The 14,577-nt window shown below is 57.3% G+C and overlaps 1 protein-coding gene across 1 annotated transcript in view; it reads left to right on the top strand.

Moving 5' to 3' along the window:
* LOC309869177 (rho GTPase-activating protein 8-like) overlaps positions 1 to 14,577 on the top strand; it is a 56,636-nt gene that overhangs the window by 9,727 nt on the left and 32,332 nt on the right. The window contains 2 exon segments of the mRNA XM_082739828.1: positions 7,733 to 7,852; positions 10,448 to 10,591. Of these exon segments, the coding sequence (XP_082595954.1) occupies positions 7,733 to 7,852; positions 10,448 to 10,591 (264 nt within the window).

Here is a 14,577-nt window from a genome sequence, read left to right as displayed (position 1 = left end):
AGCCCCCAAAGGATGGAGTCAGCCAAGTAGGGCGTCTCTGTTCTAGACAACGTATACTTTTCCGTCAAGGCACAGGTTTGCTCCCACACCTACGAGAAGGCACCTGTGGGGACTGGTCGTCAACACCAGGAAATCCGCTGGTAGCGGGAGGTTTAAATGATAGTTTAAGACCCTTGGTGAGCAAGGGGGTCCCACTGCAGAGACCAGCCTAGGAGTCACAGGTGCGTCCTGGTGCAACACAGGCCAACACCTTGAAGAACTTCCTGGAAGGAATTCTGATAAGACAGAATTAACTGGTTGGCACAATGGGTGGGGTGGGGTGAGGGCAGGTGCCAATGTTTACTCTCCTCTTTGCATTTAAAAGAATATGTTTGACATTTCTCACCGTATTTGGAGTCATTCTGGTTCTAGGCAGGAATCAGGAAACCTGGTTTTAAGATCCAGCTCTCCACTGACTTGCTGTGTGACTTTGGGCAAGTTCCTTATCGTCTCTGGGCCTCTGTTTTCCTGCTGTACAGGGACAGTTGATGGCACAGTATGTTCACTGCGGTCCTTCCTGGGATCACTGTTTTGTGATTCTGATAATCCTTGGGAAGGAGGAATCTGGGTATGTGAGAGATTTGTCTCAGGTTCTCCAGGGACAGAGAACCAATAGATACTCGTATATAAAGAGTTTTGTTTCAAGGTATTGGCTCATGTGGTTGTGGGGACTGGCAAATATAAACCCTGCAGGGCTGTAGGAATTCTGTGTTGTAGTCTTGAGGCAGAAGCCGTTCTCTGAAAAAAACCTCTGTGTTTGCTCTTAAGGTCTTCTACTGAGGCCCACCATGCTATGGTACATTATCCACTTTACACAAAGTCAACTGGTTGCAAGTCATATCTACAAATACTTTCACAGCAACATCCAGGCTAGTGTTTGACCAGACAGCTGGGCACTGTAGTCCAGACAAGTTAACACAAAAATCAACCATCACAAGGCCAATGGGACCAGACTTACCCTGGTGCCAGAGCCCACTGCTCCCCCAGATGCCTTCTGGCCAGTCAGCACCACCTGACTGGCTCCTGGACTCGGAGAAGGCAGAGCAGTTGTGTCTGGTGGGGACAGGACACTGGCCTCCCGGAGGAACTCCTGGACTCCTTAGTGGCAGCTGCGGGACGGACTTCCTTCTGCTCTGGCTGTGTTCCCATCCTGTGTGGGGTGGGGTCCCACTGACCCCACGCAGCGGGGGGTTAGGAGCTGTCAGACTCTGGTGCAAACCCTGGGAGCACTCCAGGACGGTGGAGAGAGCCTTATTTTACTATCAGGTATAGGATTGGAGGAGTGGGCATGGCCCCCGGGTCCATCCAGATAGATCCACACGCCCCACGCCCCCAGACTGGCTGTTGCCCCGGTTGTGTGTGACGTGCCCGCGTCTGAGCACGCAGACTTCAAAACGAAGCTGCCTGTGCTTTCTGAGATAGGCAGTCCGGGTGAAGGTTTTGAGCCTGTGAAGAGAAGGAGTAGTTATCGCTCTGTTTGGTTCAAGCAGACTCTGGAGGAAAAACAAAGCTGTCTTGGCTTCTGTGGCTTTGAACTCCCAACTCCCCACCAGTTCCTTGCCAAGACCTCCCGCTGTGCCGCTCGGCAGGGGGGCCTCCCCCACCCCCACCCCGCCCCAGGGCACAGGAGCAGGAAGAAGCCTGGGTGCATTCTGGTGGTCAGTGCCTCCCATGAGGCTTTGAAGGGAGAATGTTCCAGACGTGTCCTCCCCCGGGTTAGGTGGGTCCCTCAGGACATGCCCCCAGAAGGTTGCTTTCAAGCTGTTGGTCTGGCTCTTAGCAGGTGTGTCAGTCCAGGCTAGCCCACAAAAGGGACACGTGTGGGACTCGGGAAGCTCTGGGGGTGGGGACAAGATGGCCTCCTTCCCTCATCAACTCCAGGGAGCCCCCTTGCCTGGTGTGAGGGACAGCAGAATGACGGGGTGACAGGAAGTCCCCCATAAGACTGGGTGCCCCCTTCCCCAGCAGCAGCAGCCCTTGGCACCCTTGTGCCTGACCGCCAGTCTCATCGGGTGGCCCCGGGACAAATGACAAAGGTGAGCCACGTTCTCAGCTCACCGGGCTTCCTGGCCAGAGCTGATCACAGCCCAGCTGCTGTGGCCATGGCGATGGCCGTGGCCGTGGCCAGAGCTGTGGGTGTAGATGATTGAGTTTCTTTTCTCACTTTCACTGCAGGTAGCGAGTGGCTCGCAGCCAGGCCTGGTGTCACCCCTCCCTCCCTGGTGCCCAGTGAGCTGCCGTCAGCTCCGGGGAAGCGGAATTTGGAAGGTGTCCCAGGGCTCCCAGCTTGGACACGGTGGGCCACGGGGTCCGCGTGGGGCAGCGCCAGGCCTCCCTTACCTGGGTCTCTGGGCCCTTCATCCTGCCAGGGAGTGAACCCGATCGCCCCTGTGCACCCTGGCCCTGGCCAGTGGCCAGTTGGCTGTAGGGCTCCCCTCCCATTACCTGCTCTGCCCTGGGCAGCCGCAGCCTCCAGGGTCAGGTGACCTCAGAAAAACGCAGGACGTGCAGGGCCGGGGAGGCTGTGGGCAGAGCTGGTGGCGGGTCCAGGCTCTGGTATGAAATGTGGGTGGTGACCGATGGGTCTGGAATTGTCGTGTATGCTGGGGTAGGAGGCAGTGTCAAGGCGGGTGGAGGACCTTGCAGGAGGTGAGGGTGTGAGACTCCAGTATGCCTGTGTGTGTGTGTGTGTGTGTGTGTGCGCACACGCGCGCACGCGGGCACGCGCTCGTAGGGAATGTGGAAGGGGGTGCCTGTGACTCCCGAGTCCTTGCAGGTCCCTCTCCCCCACTCCCTCCCCCTGTCCTGGGCTCCCCCCTTGTGCCATGAGCGTCTCCCACCAGGGTCTGCTGTGTCCTGGCAGCAAGGACTAGGCTCTTGCTCCATCTCAGCCCAGAGAGGGCAGAAGCCTTGGGCAAGGCCACCCAGCCGTCCGAGGAGGGGGCAGGGCAGGGAGCACGGGCGGGGGCAGGGGTGCAATGGGAGGTGGGGGGAGGAGGCTGGCTAAAACTGACTGAAAGTGACCCGAGCTAGGTCACTGTTGCCATGGCTCCCGGGAGTGGAAGTGCAGAGCACCTGGGTTTCCCTGTGCCAGGGTGAACCAGGAGAGAGGGAGGAGAGAGGGCAGAGGCAGAGACCCCCGGGGCCTGCCTTGGGCCCGTGTTCGCACCTTAGCGGCCTCAGTTCTGTGCTCTGGCAGATGGGGACGGTGGCCTTTCTCAGTGTCCTGGAGCGGGGCAGGGCCGCATGCCCACCTCCCTCACTCCGTCCACACCTGGTTTTTATCAGAATTGTTCAGAGGAGAGGAACACGGACGGCATCGTAGCGAGCACACACGCTTGATTCAGAAATGGGTGCCGTTCACTGGGGATCCACGGTGTGTCTGTCTTCTTCTTTTTAAATAACATCAACTTGCGGTCTTGCGGAAAGTCTCCTTGTGGATTTCTCTGAGCGTGTTCATGGCTCTGAGCGTGTTCATTGCCTGCCATGGCGCCCTCTTGTGTGTTCTTTGATCCCCGAGGGCTAGTTTCTCTAGAAGGTTTCTGGGGGCTTCACTAGACCCACAGGAGACATTCCGGCAGTCTTCGTAGGTGGGTCCCTGGCATGGTGGCACCCCAAGAGCCGCTGACATCTGGGGGCTAAGGTCACTTGTGCGACTGGGCTGCTGGCCACGCCTGTCTGGACACAGTCCTGTGGTTCCCCTCTTCCCTGCACCCCAGATCGCCTGTCTCATTGCAGCAAGGGGTACCGGCTCCCACCCCAGACCGTGCTGGGCCGTGCTGCTGCTGGCGGCCCTGGGCCTCGGGCTGAGTGTTCTGGGGTGTGGGATGTTCAGGGCCAATGGCTCAGGGGCGGGACGGGGGGGAGTGAGCCATCAGGGTGGATTGCAGCGTGCACGGGTGATCTGAGTGTGACTGTAGGATGCGGGCACGTGTGGACGAGGACCTGGAGACTGTGTGCAGAACTAGAAGTTGTTCACAGGGTTAGGGGGAGGCTTTCGTCCTCTTGAACACAGTCCTTCCGTGTTGCTGTTAAGCCATCTTGCCTTTGGAAATGCACTGAGCAGAGAGAGGAGGGCGAGGGACTGACTTGTGGCCACATGAAGTGGATGGGGCTCGCGAGGAGATCATGTTGTCAGCCTGTCAGGGAAGTTCGCATCAAGGGGAGAGCAGTGACCTTGGGGGCCCTGTGGCGTCCTGTGGAGGTAGAGAGCCAGGACCGGGTGTGGGTGTAGGGTTGAGGTCGGCTGGCGCATGACGTGGTGTTGCTAAAGCCAGATTTCCCCCTCAGAGTTTTTGGAAATGAAGTTCATTTACTTGTACCACAAGCACAAAGAAAAGCAGTATGGGTGGTGATCATTTTCTTCTCTTAAAGTAGAGAATGTTGAAGTAGTTTCCATTGAGTGTTTCAGCATGCACTGACTTTTCAAGGAAAAAACACGGAAGCACTCATTTGATTAGAAGTGACAGGTTGTCCATAACCCAACAGGCTTAAGCAGGAAAGAGGATTTATTGGATGTTTGCATTCAGGTGTGGCTGGATCCAGGTGCACAGTGTTTTATGGGATTGTTTCTCTATCTTCTGTGTTTGGCTTCATTTTTCTCCCCTTCCACATGGTGAACTTTGGTAGCTCCAGGCCCATATCCTCTCAAGTTTGGGTCCAGCGGAATATATTTAACATGTGTCCCTTCTCAGGACGCCCGAGTGGCTCAGTCAGTTAACCGTCTGCTCTTGCTTTCAACTCAGATCATGATCTCAGGGCTGTGAGATCGAGCCCTGTATTGGGCTCCACGCTGAGCCTGCTTAAAAGAAGGAGAAAAAGAAGTAGTATTTCTTCTCAGTAGCTTTCATGGAAGTCTTAGAATTCACTCTGCTTAGATCAGCTGAGGGCATGTGATCATGCCTGCCCACCCTCATCTCTGTGGCTTAGGGAATTTGGTGCCAGGATTGGGCAGGCAAGGATCCTGCGTTCCATGCTTGGTGCCCGAAGTAGAGCTTCTTGCCACGTTGCATGGCCTCTGCATGCCTGTGGTGTGCACGTGTACTTCTGTGCGTGTGTGTGTGTGTGTGTGAGAGAAAGAGAGAGAGAGGGAGAGAGAGAGAGTGTGGGGGGTGTTCCTGGCAGAGCGGGTGGGGATGCTGGTGGCCAAGAGGACAACGGTTCACTCTGTCCAGCTAAGGAGTCCCTTCCTGTGTTGTAGGCCTGGACTCTGGCCATAGCGTGTGTCTGTGGCGGCGTTCCATTGCACAGACTGTGCAGACCACACGGGCTGGGGATGCTGTTTGCTGTGCCCCTAATGTCCCTGATGTTTGGGGGGTGGCCTCCCTGGCCCATGTGGGACCTCAGCAGGCGCCTTGCCCTCTCTCAGCTACTGCCTGTTGCTGGTGAGGTCAGCTCCCTTCCTCCTGCTGACCTCTTCCCTGTCGGGTCCCTCTCTCCGCCTGAGCACTTCCAAAGGCACCCATCTGTTCCCCTCTGTGTCCGGGGCCCCGGTGCCCTGCCCAAGACATGGTTGTCAAGTGAATGTTCAAGGCCTCTGTGACCTCCCCACCCTCCTGCTGAGGCCTGGGTGTCAGCCACACCAGCCCCGGCCGCCTCTCCCCTGACCTTCCTCTGCGGAGCTGCCTACAGCCTTCCCACCTGCTGGGCAGCCCTTCCCGAGTGCCTGATGCATCTGACCCCCCCGGACACACAACAGCACCAGGAACCCCATGTGGCCAGCCCCCGCGCCCTCCCTGTTGGGGCAGGCACCTTCCTGACCTCCGTTGCCATAGGGTCACTTCGTCTACTTCGAACTTGTAAAGCATGGAACTGTGCGCTGTGTCACCCTCTGCGTCTGGCCGGTTGCTCCCCCCTTGTCAGGACACCCACTGAGGATGGCCTGTTCACAGGGCCGTAGAGTGCACCCCGTGGGACTGTCATGGTGACAGCCCCTTCTACTGGCCCTGGCTCCTTGCGTCATTTCCCGTGTGGGGTGTTTTCAGGAGTGCTGCTCGGAGCATCCTCACCCCGTTTCCTGTCTCTCCATGCAGAGGTACATGTTCTGTGCATGGGTCTAGGCTGGATTTGCGGGGTCCTGGGTGCCCACCCCTGTGTATTTCTCTTTTCAAGTTAGATTCTGATGTTTAAACACGGGCGGCGGTCATGGATAAGCACAGACTCTGACTTCTCCCCGCACTTCTCCCCGCAAAGGGAGTGGGTGTGGCCACGATGAGCCGTCTCTCCGCGACCCCCGGGAAGGGGGCGAAGGGGGCGTGCCGTCCCTGCCCTGGGCCTTCCCCGACTCCCTGCTCCCGCGCACCTGGTGGATGTCGTGGGTCAGCATCGCAACAGCCTCCACGCCTCCCCTTCCGGGGCTCTGCCTGTGAGCAGGAGCCTCCCTGACCCGTGGCTCAGTTCTCTCATCTGTAAAACGGAGACGAAAAGCAGCGCTTTGCCAACAGAGAGTTTGAAGAAGAAGGCAGCAAGGTTGTAGACTCTTTGTGGTCCTGAAACATCCTCCTTACATTGTCAGCCACACGTTGTTTTAGTTCAGGTCACTGTGTCTTGTACTGAGAGCCACACAGGCTTTTGCGAAAATGGACAAAGGCCAAGCGTGGGTAACTACCCGGAATTACTAGCCCGTACCCTGGATCTCTCTCTCGGAGAACGGCTTTCTTGCCACATCGTGCATTTCCTCTTGCTAGGAAAAGCCGGGCCAGACCACGTGCTGCTCTCACTGTGCATTTTCAGTGTTTTAGAAACACCTTTATCATGATACGATTCAGGTGACATAAACAGTGGGCCTGCACAAAGCTGGCATAGTCCCCCGTGTTTAGCGTCATCTCAGAGAATGTGCACCTGTCACCCCCGTCACTTTGAGGACATTTCCTTTACCTCAGAAGGAACCAGTGCCTCCTGGCTTCTTGGCTCTGCCCGTCCATCCGGGTTCCCTTCCCTCTCCCAGCCCTCGGCAGTCACCGATCCGCTGCCTGTCTATGACCTTGCCAGTTCCAGATGTTTCGTATGAACGGAATCATGTCTTTTGTGACCGGCTTCTTTCGCCCAGCGTCACGTTTTGAAGAATCACCCACGTGGTACCACCCTCGAGGGTGCAAATACTCCATTGTCTGGGGCCTAAGGGAGTTCTGTAAAGATTTGTGTGGGCACTGACGCATTATCCCAGGCAAAGAATAACCACATTTGGTGACTTGTAGCTCTGCAGCCACGAGCAGTTCTAGTTGATCTTTGCTGGCCTCAGTTTCCCTGTCCATAAAATGGGTGCAGGAGTGAGTATGTGTCTTTGTGCAGGCGTGATGGTGGCCTTGAGGACTTCGGCCCTGAGGGTGCCGTTCCCACTCGAGGTGTGCGCTGCCCCCTGGCCCCCTGCCCTGCCCTCCTGCGACATGGGGTGGCGTGGTGAGACGGAGCTCCAGCTGGGGGCACCAGGGCCCAAACAATAGGCAGTCACATACACGGGCCTGCACCTTTGGGGCTCCGGCTCCCCGGACCTCCCTCACGTGGAGGGTGGGCTGGGCAGGTGAACAGAGGTGGAAATGTTGTCTTGATTTGGGGTCTTGGGGGATCCGAAGTGGGTGTTTTTTTTTTTATGTTAAGGAGAAAGCCGGGCACATGAAGGCATTTCCTTCATTCCTTGAGCCCTCCCGGGTCCTGTGTGTTCCACGTCCATGGGTTCTCTGTGCTTCTCCCTCAGGGTGTTGGAAGGAGCCCATGCCGGAATCCCCGAGAGGTGGCGTCGGGACGGTGTGCCTGGGCCGCCCTGCCCAGCAGCAGAGCATGTCCCAGCTGGACTTGGAGGAGTTGGCCGAAATAGGTACCGGATGCTCTCCTTCTGGCCTCGTCCTGCAAGGAGATCCCGGGTGTACATTGTCTTTTAATAGATCATCTACGTATGTGGGGCTCAGGTGGGGTAATAGCGTCGGTCGCTGCTTCAGGCTCCCCACTAAAGTGCCAGCTTCTGCATCCCCATCTTACAGACAAGCAAGCTGAGGCTCAGGGTACCTGGAAAACGTGCCCCAGGGCACCCGGTGACAGGGCCAAGCGGGGAGGAGAGCCTCTCCCCGGAATCGCCCCCTGGCGTTTTGGTTTGGATCGTCAGTGTACATGTTTACCTGCGAGGCTCTTCCTGTTACGCACTCGGGCCCGGGCTGTTTGAGTCCACTTCCCTCCTCCAGGTCTGCAAAAACCGGGGTAGATTCTAAGAATCTGCTGACGGCCTGTTGCCCTGAAATAGACGGATTTCATTTCTGTGACCTGCGTCAGCGCGTCCCAGATGCACGACGCCTTGGCTGGTTTTGCACCTGCTGCGCGATCCGCGCCTGAGAACCCATCATTGTGCCTCTGGTTTGCTCCCCTGGCTGCTTCAGCCGTGCAGCCGCATGGAAGCACTTCTCACTGGGGCCCCCGCTGGCAGGAGCGGGAGCCCGACGTCAGCGGCGCGGTTAGGGACGGCTGAAGGGGACGTCCTGGTCCCTCCTTGGATGGTCCAGCGTTCTGCCTCCTCCCGTTTCCATGGCTGTGCCCCACGTGCTAAAGCAGTTTTTTCTTTTTCTTTTTTTTAACTGAAGTGCAATTAACATACCATAAAATTAGCTTAAATCAAAGTATTTACTACCTTCAAAATGTTGGGCGGTGTCCCCACAACGTTAGAACATTTCCATCACCCCAAAAGGATACCCCAAACCCCGTTAACAGTTACTCCCTCCCTCGGCCCCAGCAGCCATCAGTCTACGTTCTGACATCCTGGGGTTACCCGCCCTGGGCATTCCCGTTAACGGAATTCTACATCGTATGGTCTCCTCTTTACCGTGGTCTGGTATTTCCAGGTTTCCAGGTCCGTCTGGGTCGTCACACTATCAGTACTGTGTTCCTTTTTTTTTTTTTTTTTTAAGATTTCATGTATTTATTTGACAGACAGAGATCACAAGTAGGCAGAGAGGCAGGCAGGAGAGAGATGGGGATGCAGGCTCCCTGCTGAGCAGAGAGCCCGATGTGGGGCTCGATCCCAGGACCCTGGGATCATGACCTGAGCTGAAGGCAGAGGCTTTACCCCACGGAGCCACCCAGGCGCCCCTCGCACTGTGTTCCTCTTATGTCTAGATAATACCCAGCACATGGGTAGCCCACATTTTGTCTGTCTGCTCCTCCCTGGATGGACATGTGGCTGGCCGGGGCCACGTCTTGGCTGCCACGATCGTGGCGTGCACTTGTCTTTGATAGAACACCTGTTCCTGGTTCTTTGGGGTGCCCTGTTTTCCAGAACTCAGCTTGGGGGCGCCTGGGTGGCTCAGTGGGTTAAGCCTCTGCCTTCGGCTCAGGTCATAATCTCAGGGTCCTGGGATGGAGCCCCGCATTGGGCTCTCTGCTCAGCAGGGAGCCTGCATCCCCATCTCTCTGCCTGCCTGCCTCTCTGCCTCCTTGTGATCTCCCTCCATCAAATAAAGAAATAAAATCTTAAAAAAAAAAAAAAAAACAGGAGCCAGAACTCAGCTTAGCACCATCCCCCGCTTATCAGGATGCTTCACGTGGCTGCCTTCCCCGTGTCTGTGTCTCTTCTCTTCTCATCACGACCGCCGCTGTCGGATTTAAAACCCACCCTAGTCCAGTATGACCACGTCTTAGTGAATTTCATCTCTAAAGACACTATTTCCGAATAAGGTCCCATCGTGAGGCTCCAGGCGGACAGGACTCTTGGAGGGACCCTCTGGGGACCAGAGTCTACTCCAGCCTAAAAGTCGAAGGTCCCGATCTCTTTCCAGCTGAAAACATCTCTGCCTTGATTTGTTTTGCATGAAGGAACCCCCCCCACCCCCCTGAAATGAAACTGGAAGATGGTCCTTTTTCCTCCTTCATAGCACAGTGGCCCATTTTTGTCCTCCAACCCAAATGTGGTTTCCTGCGAGCTGCCCGTGTCCACATCTTCAATGAGGGCTTGGGTTGGTTGGAATTTGGAGCTGGGCAATCAAGTTCAAGTCCACACTCCACTGTCCAGGAGCAGTCTGACCTTGGGCCCTCATTCCCTGTCTCTGAGCCTCAGTTTCCACCCCTGTCGGTGTGGAGGGCAGTATTCAGCCCTGAGATGTCATTTTATGCCTCCATGATTCTGCACGCTGAGCGGGCACATAGTGGGTGCGCAGGAGAGGCGGGCACATAGTGGGTGCGCAGGAGAGGCGGGCACATAGTGGGTGCGCAGGAGAGGCGGGCACATAGTGGGTGTGCAGGAGAGGCGGGCACATAGTGGGTGCGCAGGAGAGGCGGGCACATAATGGGAACACAACAGAAATGGGTGCATAGTGGGTGCACACTGAGGCATGGTGACTGTCCTATAAAGAGACCTCAGGAAGCCGCCTCATTGCCCCCTTCCTCAAGAAGACAGCTGAGCCCCTCTTATCCTTGTTGTCTACCATAGAGCTGCAGAGAGATGAGGAGGAAGCAGCTGCTCTGAGCATAGTGAGGAGGCCATCGGCAGCGCCCGCAGCTGCCCAGGACCCTGCGCTGAGCATGAATCACCCCTTCTACGACGTGGCCAGGCACGGCATCCTGCAGGTGGCAGGTGGGTCGCAGCACGCGCGTGAGCAGGGAAGGAATGGAGGGAGAGGGACAAGTAGACTCTGCTCTGGGCGTGGAGCCTGACGTGGGGCCCTGAGATCAGAACCTGAGTTGGTACCACGAGTTGGAGGCTCAACCGACGAGCCCCCAAGGCGCCCTGGCAATGGGTAATTATTTTTTTTTAAAGATTTTATTTATTTATTTGACAGACAGAGATCACAAGTAGGCAGAGAGAGAGAAAGAGAAGTAGGCTCCCCGTGGAGCAGAGAGCTGATGCGGGGCTCGATCCCAGGACCCTGAGATCATGACCTGAGCCGAAGGCCGAGGCTTTAACCCACTGAGCCCCCCAGGCACCTGTGATGGGTTATTTTTAAATAAATGAGTAAATACTTTAAAATTTTCCCTTTTAGGTTTCTAGTATGGGCAATTTTTATAGAAATAACCCACTTTTAAAAAGATTTAAGACTCTTTGAGGACCTGGGCGCCTGGGTGGCTCTGTCAGTCGAGCCTCCGACCTGTGGTTTCGGCTCAGGCCATGATCTCAGGGTCGTGAGATCAAACCCCACCTCAAGCTGTGCACTGAGCTCAGAGTCTGCTGGGGATTCTCTCTCCTTCTCCCTCTGCCCCTCCCCCAGCTCACACGTGCTCGGTTTCTCTCTAAAATAAATACATCTTAAAAAAAACAAAATACAGCTCCTTGAGGATGCCAGTAGTTTTTAAGACTATCGATGGGTCCCAAGACCTGGAAGTCTGAGAAGCGGTGACCTTGCACGTGAGCGGGCTCGGCGGATGTCCCTCGAACACTCGAGAGGCATGTGTATCCCGCGGTGTTGGGCGGAATGTTCCGGGTGGTTCCGCCGGGTTCGGTTGATGCGTGGTGCTGTCTAGATTTCTGCCTCCTCCGGTCACTTCTGCGTCTGCACCGCTCAGCTGTTGACTGGGGGGGTGGGGGGGGGGGCTCAGAAGGCTCGTGCTTGGGATTTGTCTGTTTCTGCCTTTGATTCTGTCCACTTTTGTTCCGTGTGTCTCAACACTATTCTGGGGGGCACGTACACGTAGGGCTGTCCCGTCTTCGGGTGTGTTGACCTCTGTGTTGCTTCGAGGTGCCCTCCTTTACGTCCGGCTGTGCACCCACTACGGCAACCGTGTGTGACGTTCGTGTCGTCGGGCCGGCCGGGTGCTCTGTCCTTACTGGTGTTGGTGGGTGTGTTGTCTCCGTGCTGTTCCCTCAGCCGGTCCCAGTCTTCACGGCTGACTCGCGTTGCAGTTAGACACTTTCCCACTATCTGTCCTTTGGTCCTTCTCGTCCTCCACATGGCCACGTTCTCAGGGCCCCGCCGGCGTGCTCGGGACTCTGCACCCGGTCCCCGGGCTCTGGCGAGCGTGAGGCAGAGGGCTGGCACTGTGGGGCTTGTGGTTTAGGGTGACCCTTCCTGCCGCGGTGTGGGGCTGCCGGTGGCAGCTGGCGGTGCCCCCGATCGGAGCAAGAGCAGTGGTGTCGGAGTTCACGCTGTGGAGCTTTTCACCATCAGGCGGGAGGACCCGCTGACACCTGACTGGGACGGGGCCCAGCAGAGCGGCTGAGGCTCCCAGGGGTGCGGAAGGAGAGTTGAATCAAGAGATGGGGGCCCTGGGAAATAAGCTGGGGTCCTTCCTCTTGTGTGCCTCATCTCCGCCTGCTGGCCAGCGGGCCTAGGGGAAGGGACGGGGCTTCTCCCCTGGCGAGGCTGTCGGCGGCCCATGCTTTGTCCTGGATCCTTCAGGACCGGTCAGGGCTGTGGGCTGCCTTGGGCTGCAGGCAGCTTCTCCCAGGGATGCTCTGAGGTCAGCCGGGTGGCACACTTGAGCCCCTCCTCGGGCTGCGGGGTTCTTTGCCGGGATGACAGCCGTCCTCGGGTTCTGGAGAGTTCTCTTGTTTTAGACCGGAGTCTCTTGAGACGTTGAACTGTCTTTAGAGAACACCTGATGGCCTCAGGTGACCCTTAAAAGAGGCCAGCCCAGCCGGAGGTCCTCCGGAGTCAGGCAGAGGCGGCCGGAGCAAAGCTGGATGGGGCAGCTCTCAGCGTGGCTGAGGTAGACTTCACGGCAAAGACTAGAGCAGGGGAAATCCAGACACTCCGACCTGCCCGCGGCTAAGCAGAGAGAAATCATTCGAGCAGAAATCAACGTCCTGAAGCCACCACCGGCTTTTCTATTGGCGCGCCTGGCGAGAGCCCCTGGCGTTCCCTCACGGAGCGTCAGTCCCCTGCTCCCTCCTCCCAGCCTCCGCCGGGCGTCCGGCTCTGTCCCCTCGTGCCTAGCTCCGGTGCACGCTCCTGGGTAGCTGGCCCGCCTCGGGGACAGCTCATGACCTGGAACCCTTCGCCCTGCTCCACAGGGAAGCGACGTGGGGCACCCTGTGACACCGGCCAAGGGGTCCACTTGGGGCATGAGCAGACCTCACTCCCCACCAAGGGGGACCCCCTGGTTTCCTCTCCGGGTGTCACTCCCCCCAGAGCTGGACACCCAGAACCGCAGCTAGAAATTGGAGCCGTTACACAAAGTCCTATTGAATGATCTGTCCCTATTGAGGGGGCGTGCACTTGGCCAAAGAGAAGCTTTGTAGCATTGTAACCCTTTAAGATAGTGTTTTGCAGAGAAAGTTGATTTCGGCGTTTCAAGAAGTGGTCACCGTCCAGAGCTCCGTCTGGGGCCGGGGCTGTGAGCCCGAGGGAGGTCCCAAGGGTGGAGAGCGGGGCAGGCAGGAAGGGTCCCGAGGAGCGGAGAGGCCGAGGCGGCCGGGGGCGGAGAAGAGCAGAGGGGACAGGTGGCCGCCCCAGTCCTGGCTCTTCCTCCCCCACAGTTTACACCCCAGGCAGGCCTCCCTGCGGGTCGCAGCCAAAACGGGTCTTCCGGTCTCCTTTCATTTTTGCAATAAAAGAGGAGCAGCCGTCAGACAAAACCCCAAAGCGACAAACGCCCAAGTCACTCCTGGTTGGATTGCTGTGGCCTTTATTATGCATTTTAATCGTCCTTCTCCCGGAGCCGATGACGGATCGTCAGGAGCGCGTTCCGGGCCATGGCTCCGGGAGCCGTTTCTTTATTCATAAACTGGGCTTCTCCGTCTCGGAGACAGTGAGCGATGCTGTGCAGCGCCCGGTGCGGGGAGGAATAGGGGTCATGAATTAAACGGGTGCCTCGCAGAATTTGCATTTTATTGATAGTTTTCATTTCCTTCCACATTATATCATTTTGAAGCCCGTTTTCGATACGCCGGCCTGTGTCACCGGAGAGCGGCGGAGCAATATTTACTCACATTGACTGATGTCATTGATGCAGATGCCGTGTTGACTGCTTAATAAGCGGGAGGCCAGGCTGTCCCAGGGGTCCCTCAGGGCCGCCCTGGGGGCCTCCCTGCTGGCGTCGCGGGCGCTCGGGGTGGGGGGTGGAGGGCGCTGAGCCGACCCGGCTGGGGGTGCCACCGCGCAGCTGGGAACCCCGCCCCGACGGGCCTCAGCCTCCTCGTCTGTAAATGGAATAGCACACCTGGATACAGCCCCCATCCGGCCCGTGGAAACGGGTCACATGTATTGAGCACTTACTGTGTGCCGGTGCCATGCCGAGATTTTACTAAAGTTACTGTCTCAGTGCTTCCCAGCCGGTGTTATTTTTTTTTTAAGATTTATTTATTTGAGAGAGAGAGTAGTGGGGAGGGGCAGAGGGAGACAGAACCTGAAGCAATCTCTGCGTTGAGCATGGAACCTGATGCGGGACTCGATCTCGTGACCCTGAGATCACGCCCTGAGCTAAAACCAAGAGTCAGATGCTCAACTGACACAGCCCTCTGGGCACCCCTTCCCAGCCACGCTGATCACCGGGCCTGCCCTGCAGGGTGGCAGAGAGGCTGGCTTGGGACTGCCCTGCTGTGAGGGGACCAGGATCCCAGGGCCCGGGCTGTCCTCCCTGTCTCCTTGTCCACAAGTCCAGTCTGCGCGCCGCCGCCCTCGCCGT

The sequence above is a fragment of the Mustela nivalis genome (assembly GCF_964662115.1).
Source record: "Mustela nivalis genome assembly, chromosome: 7".
In the NCBI taxonomy this organism is placed as follows: Eukaryota; Metazoa; Chordata; class Mammalia; order Carnivora; family Mustelidae; genus Mustela; species Mustela nivalis.
Note: the sequence above shows the minus strand (reverse complement) of the source record. Positions and strands in the feature narration are given on the sequence as shown.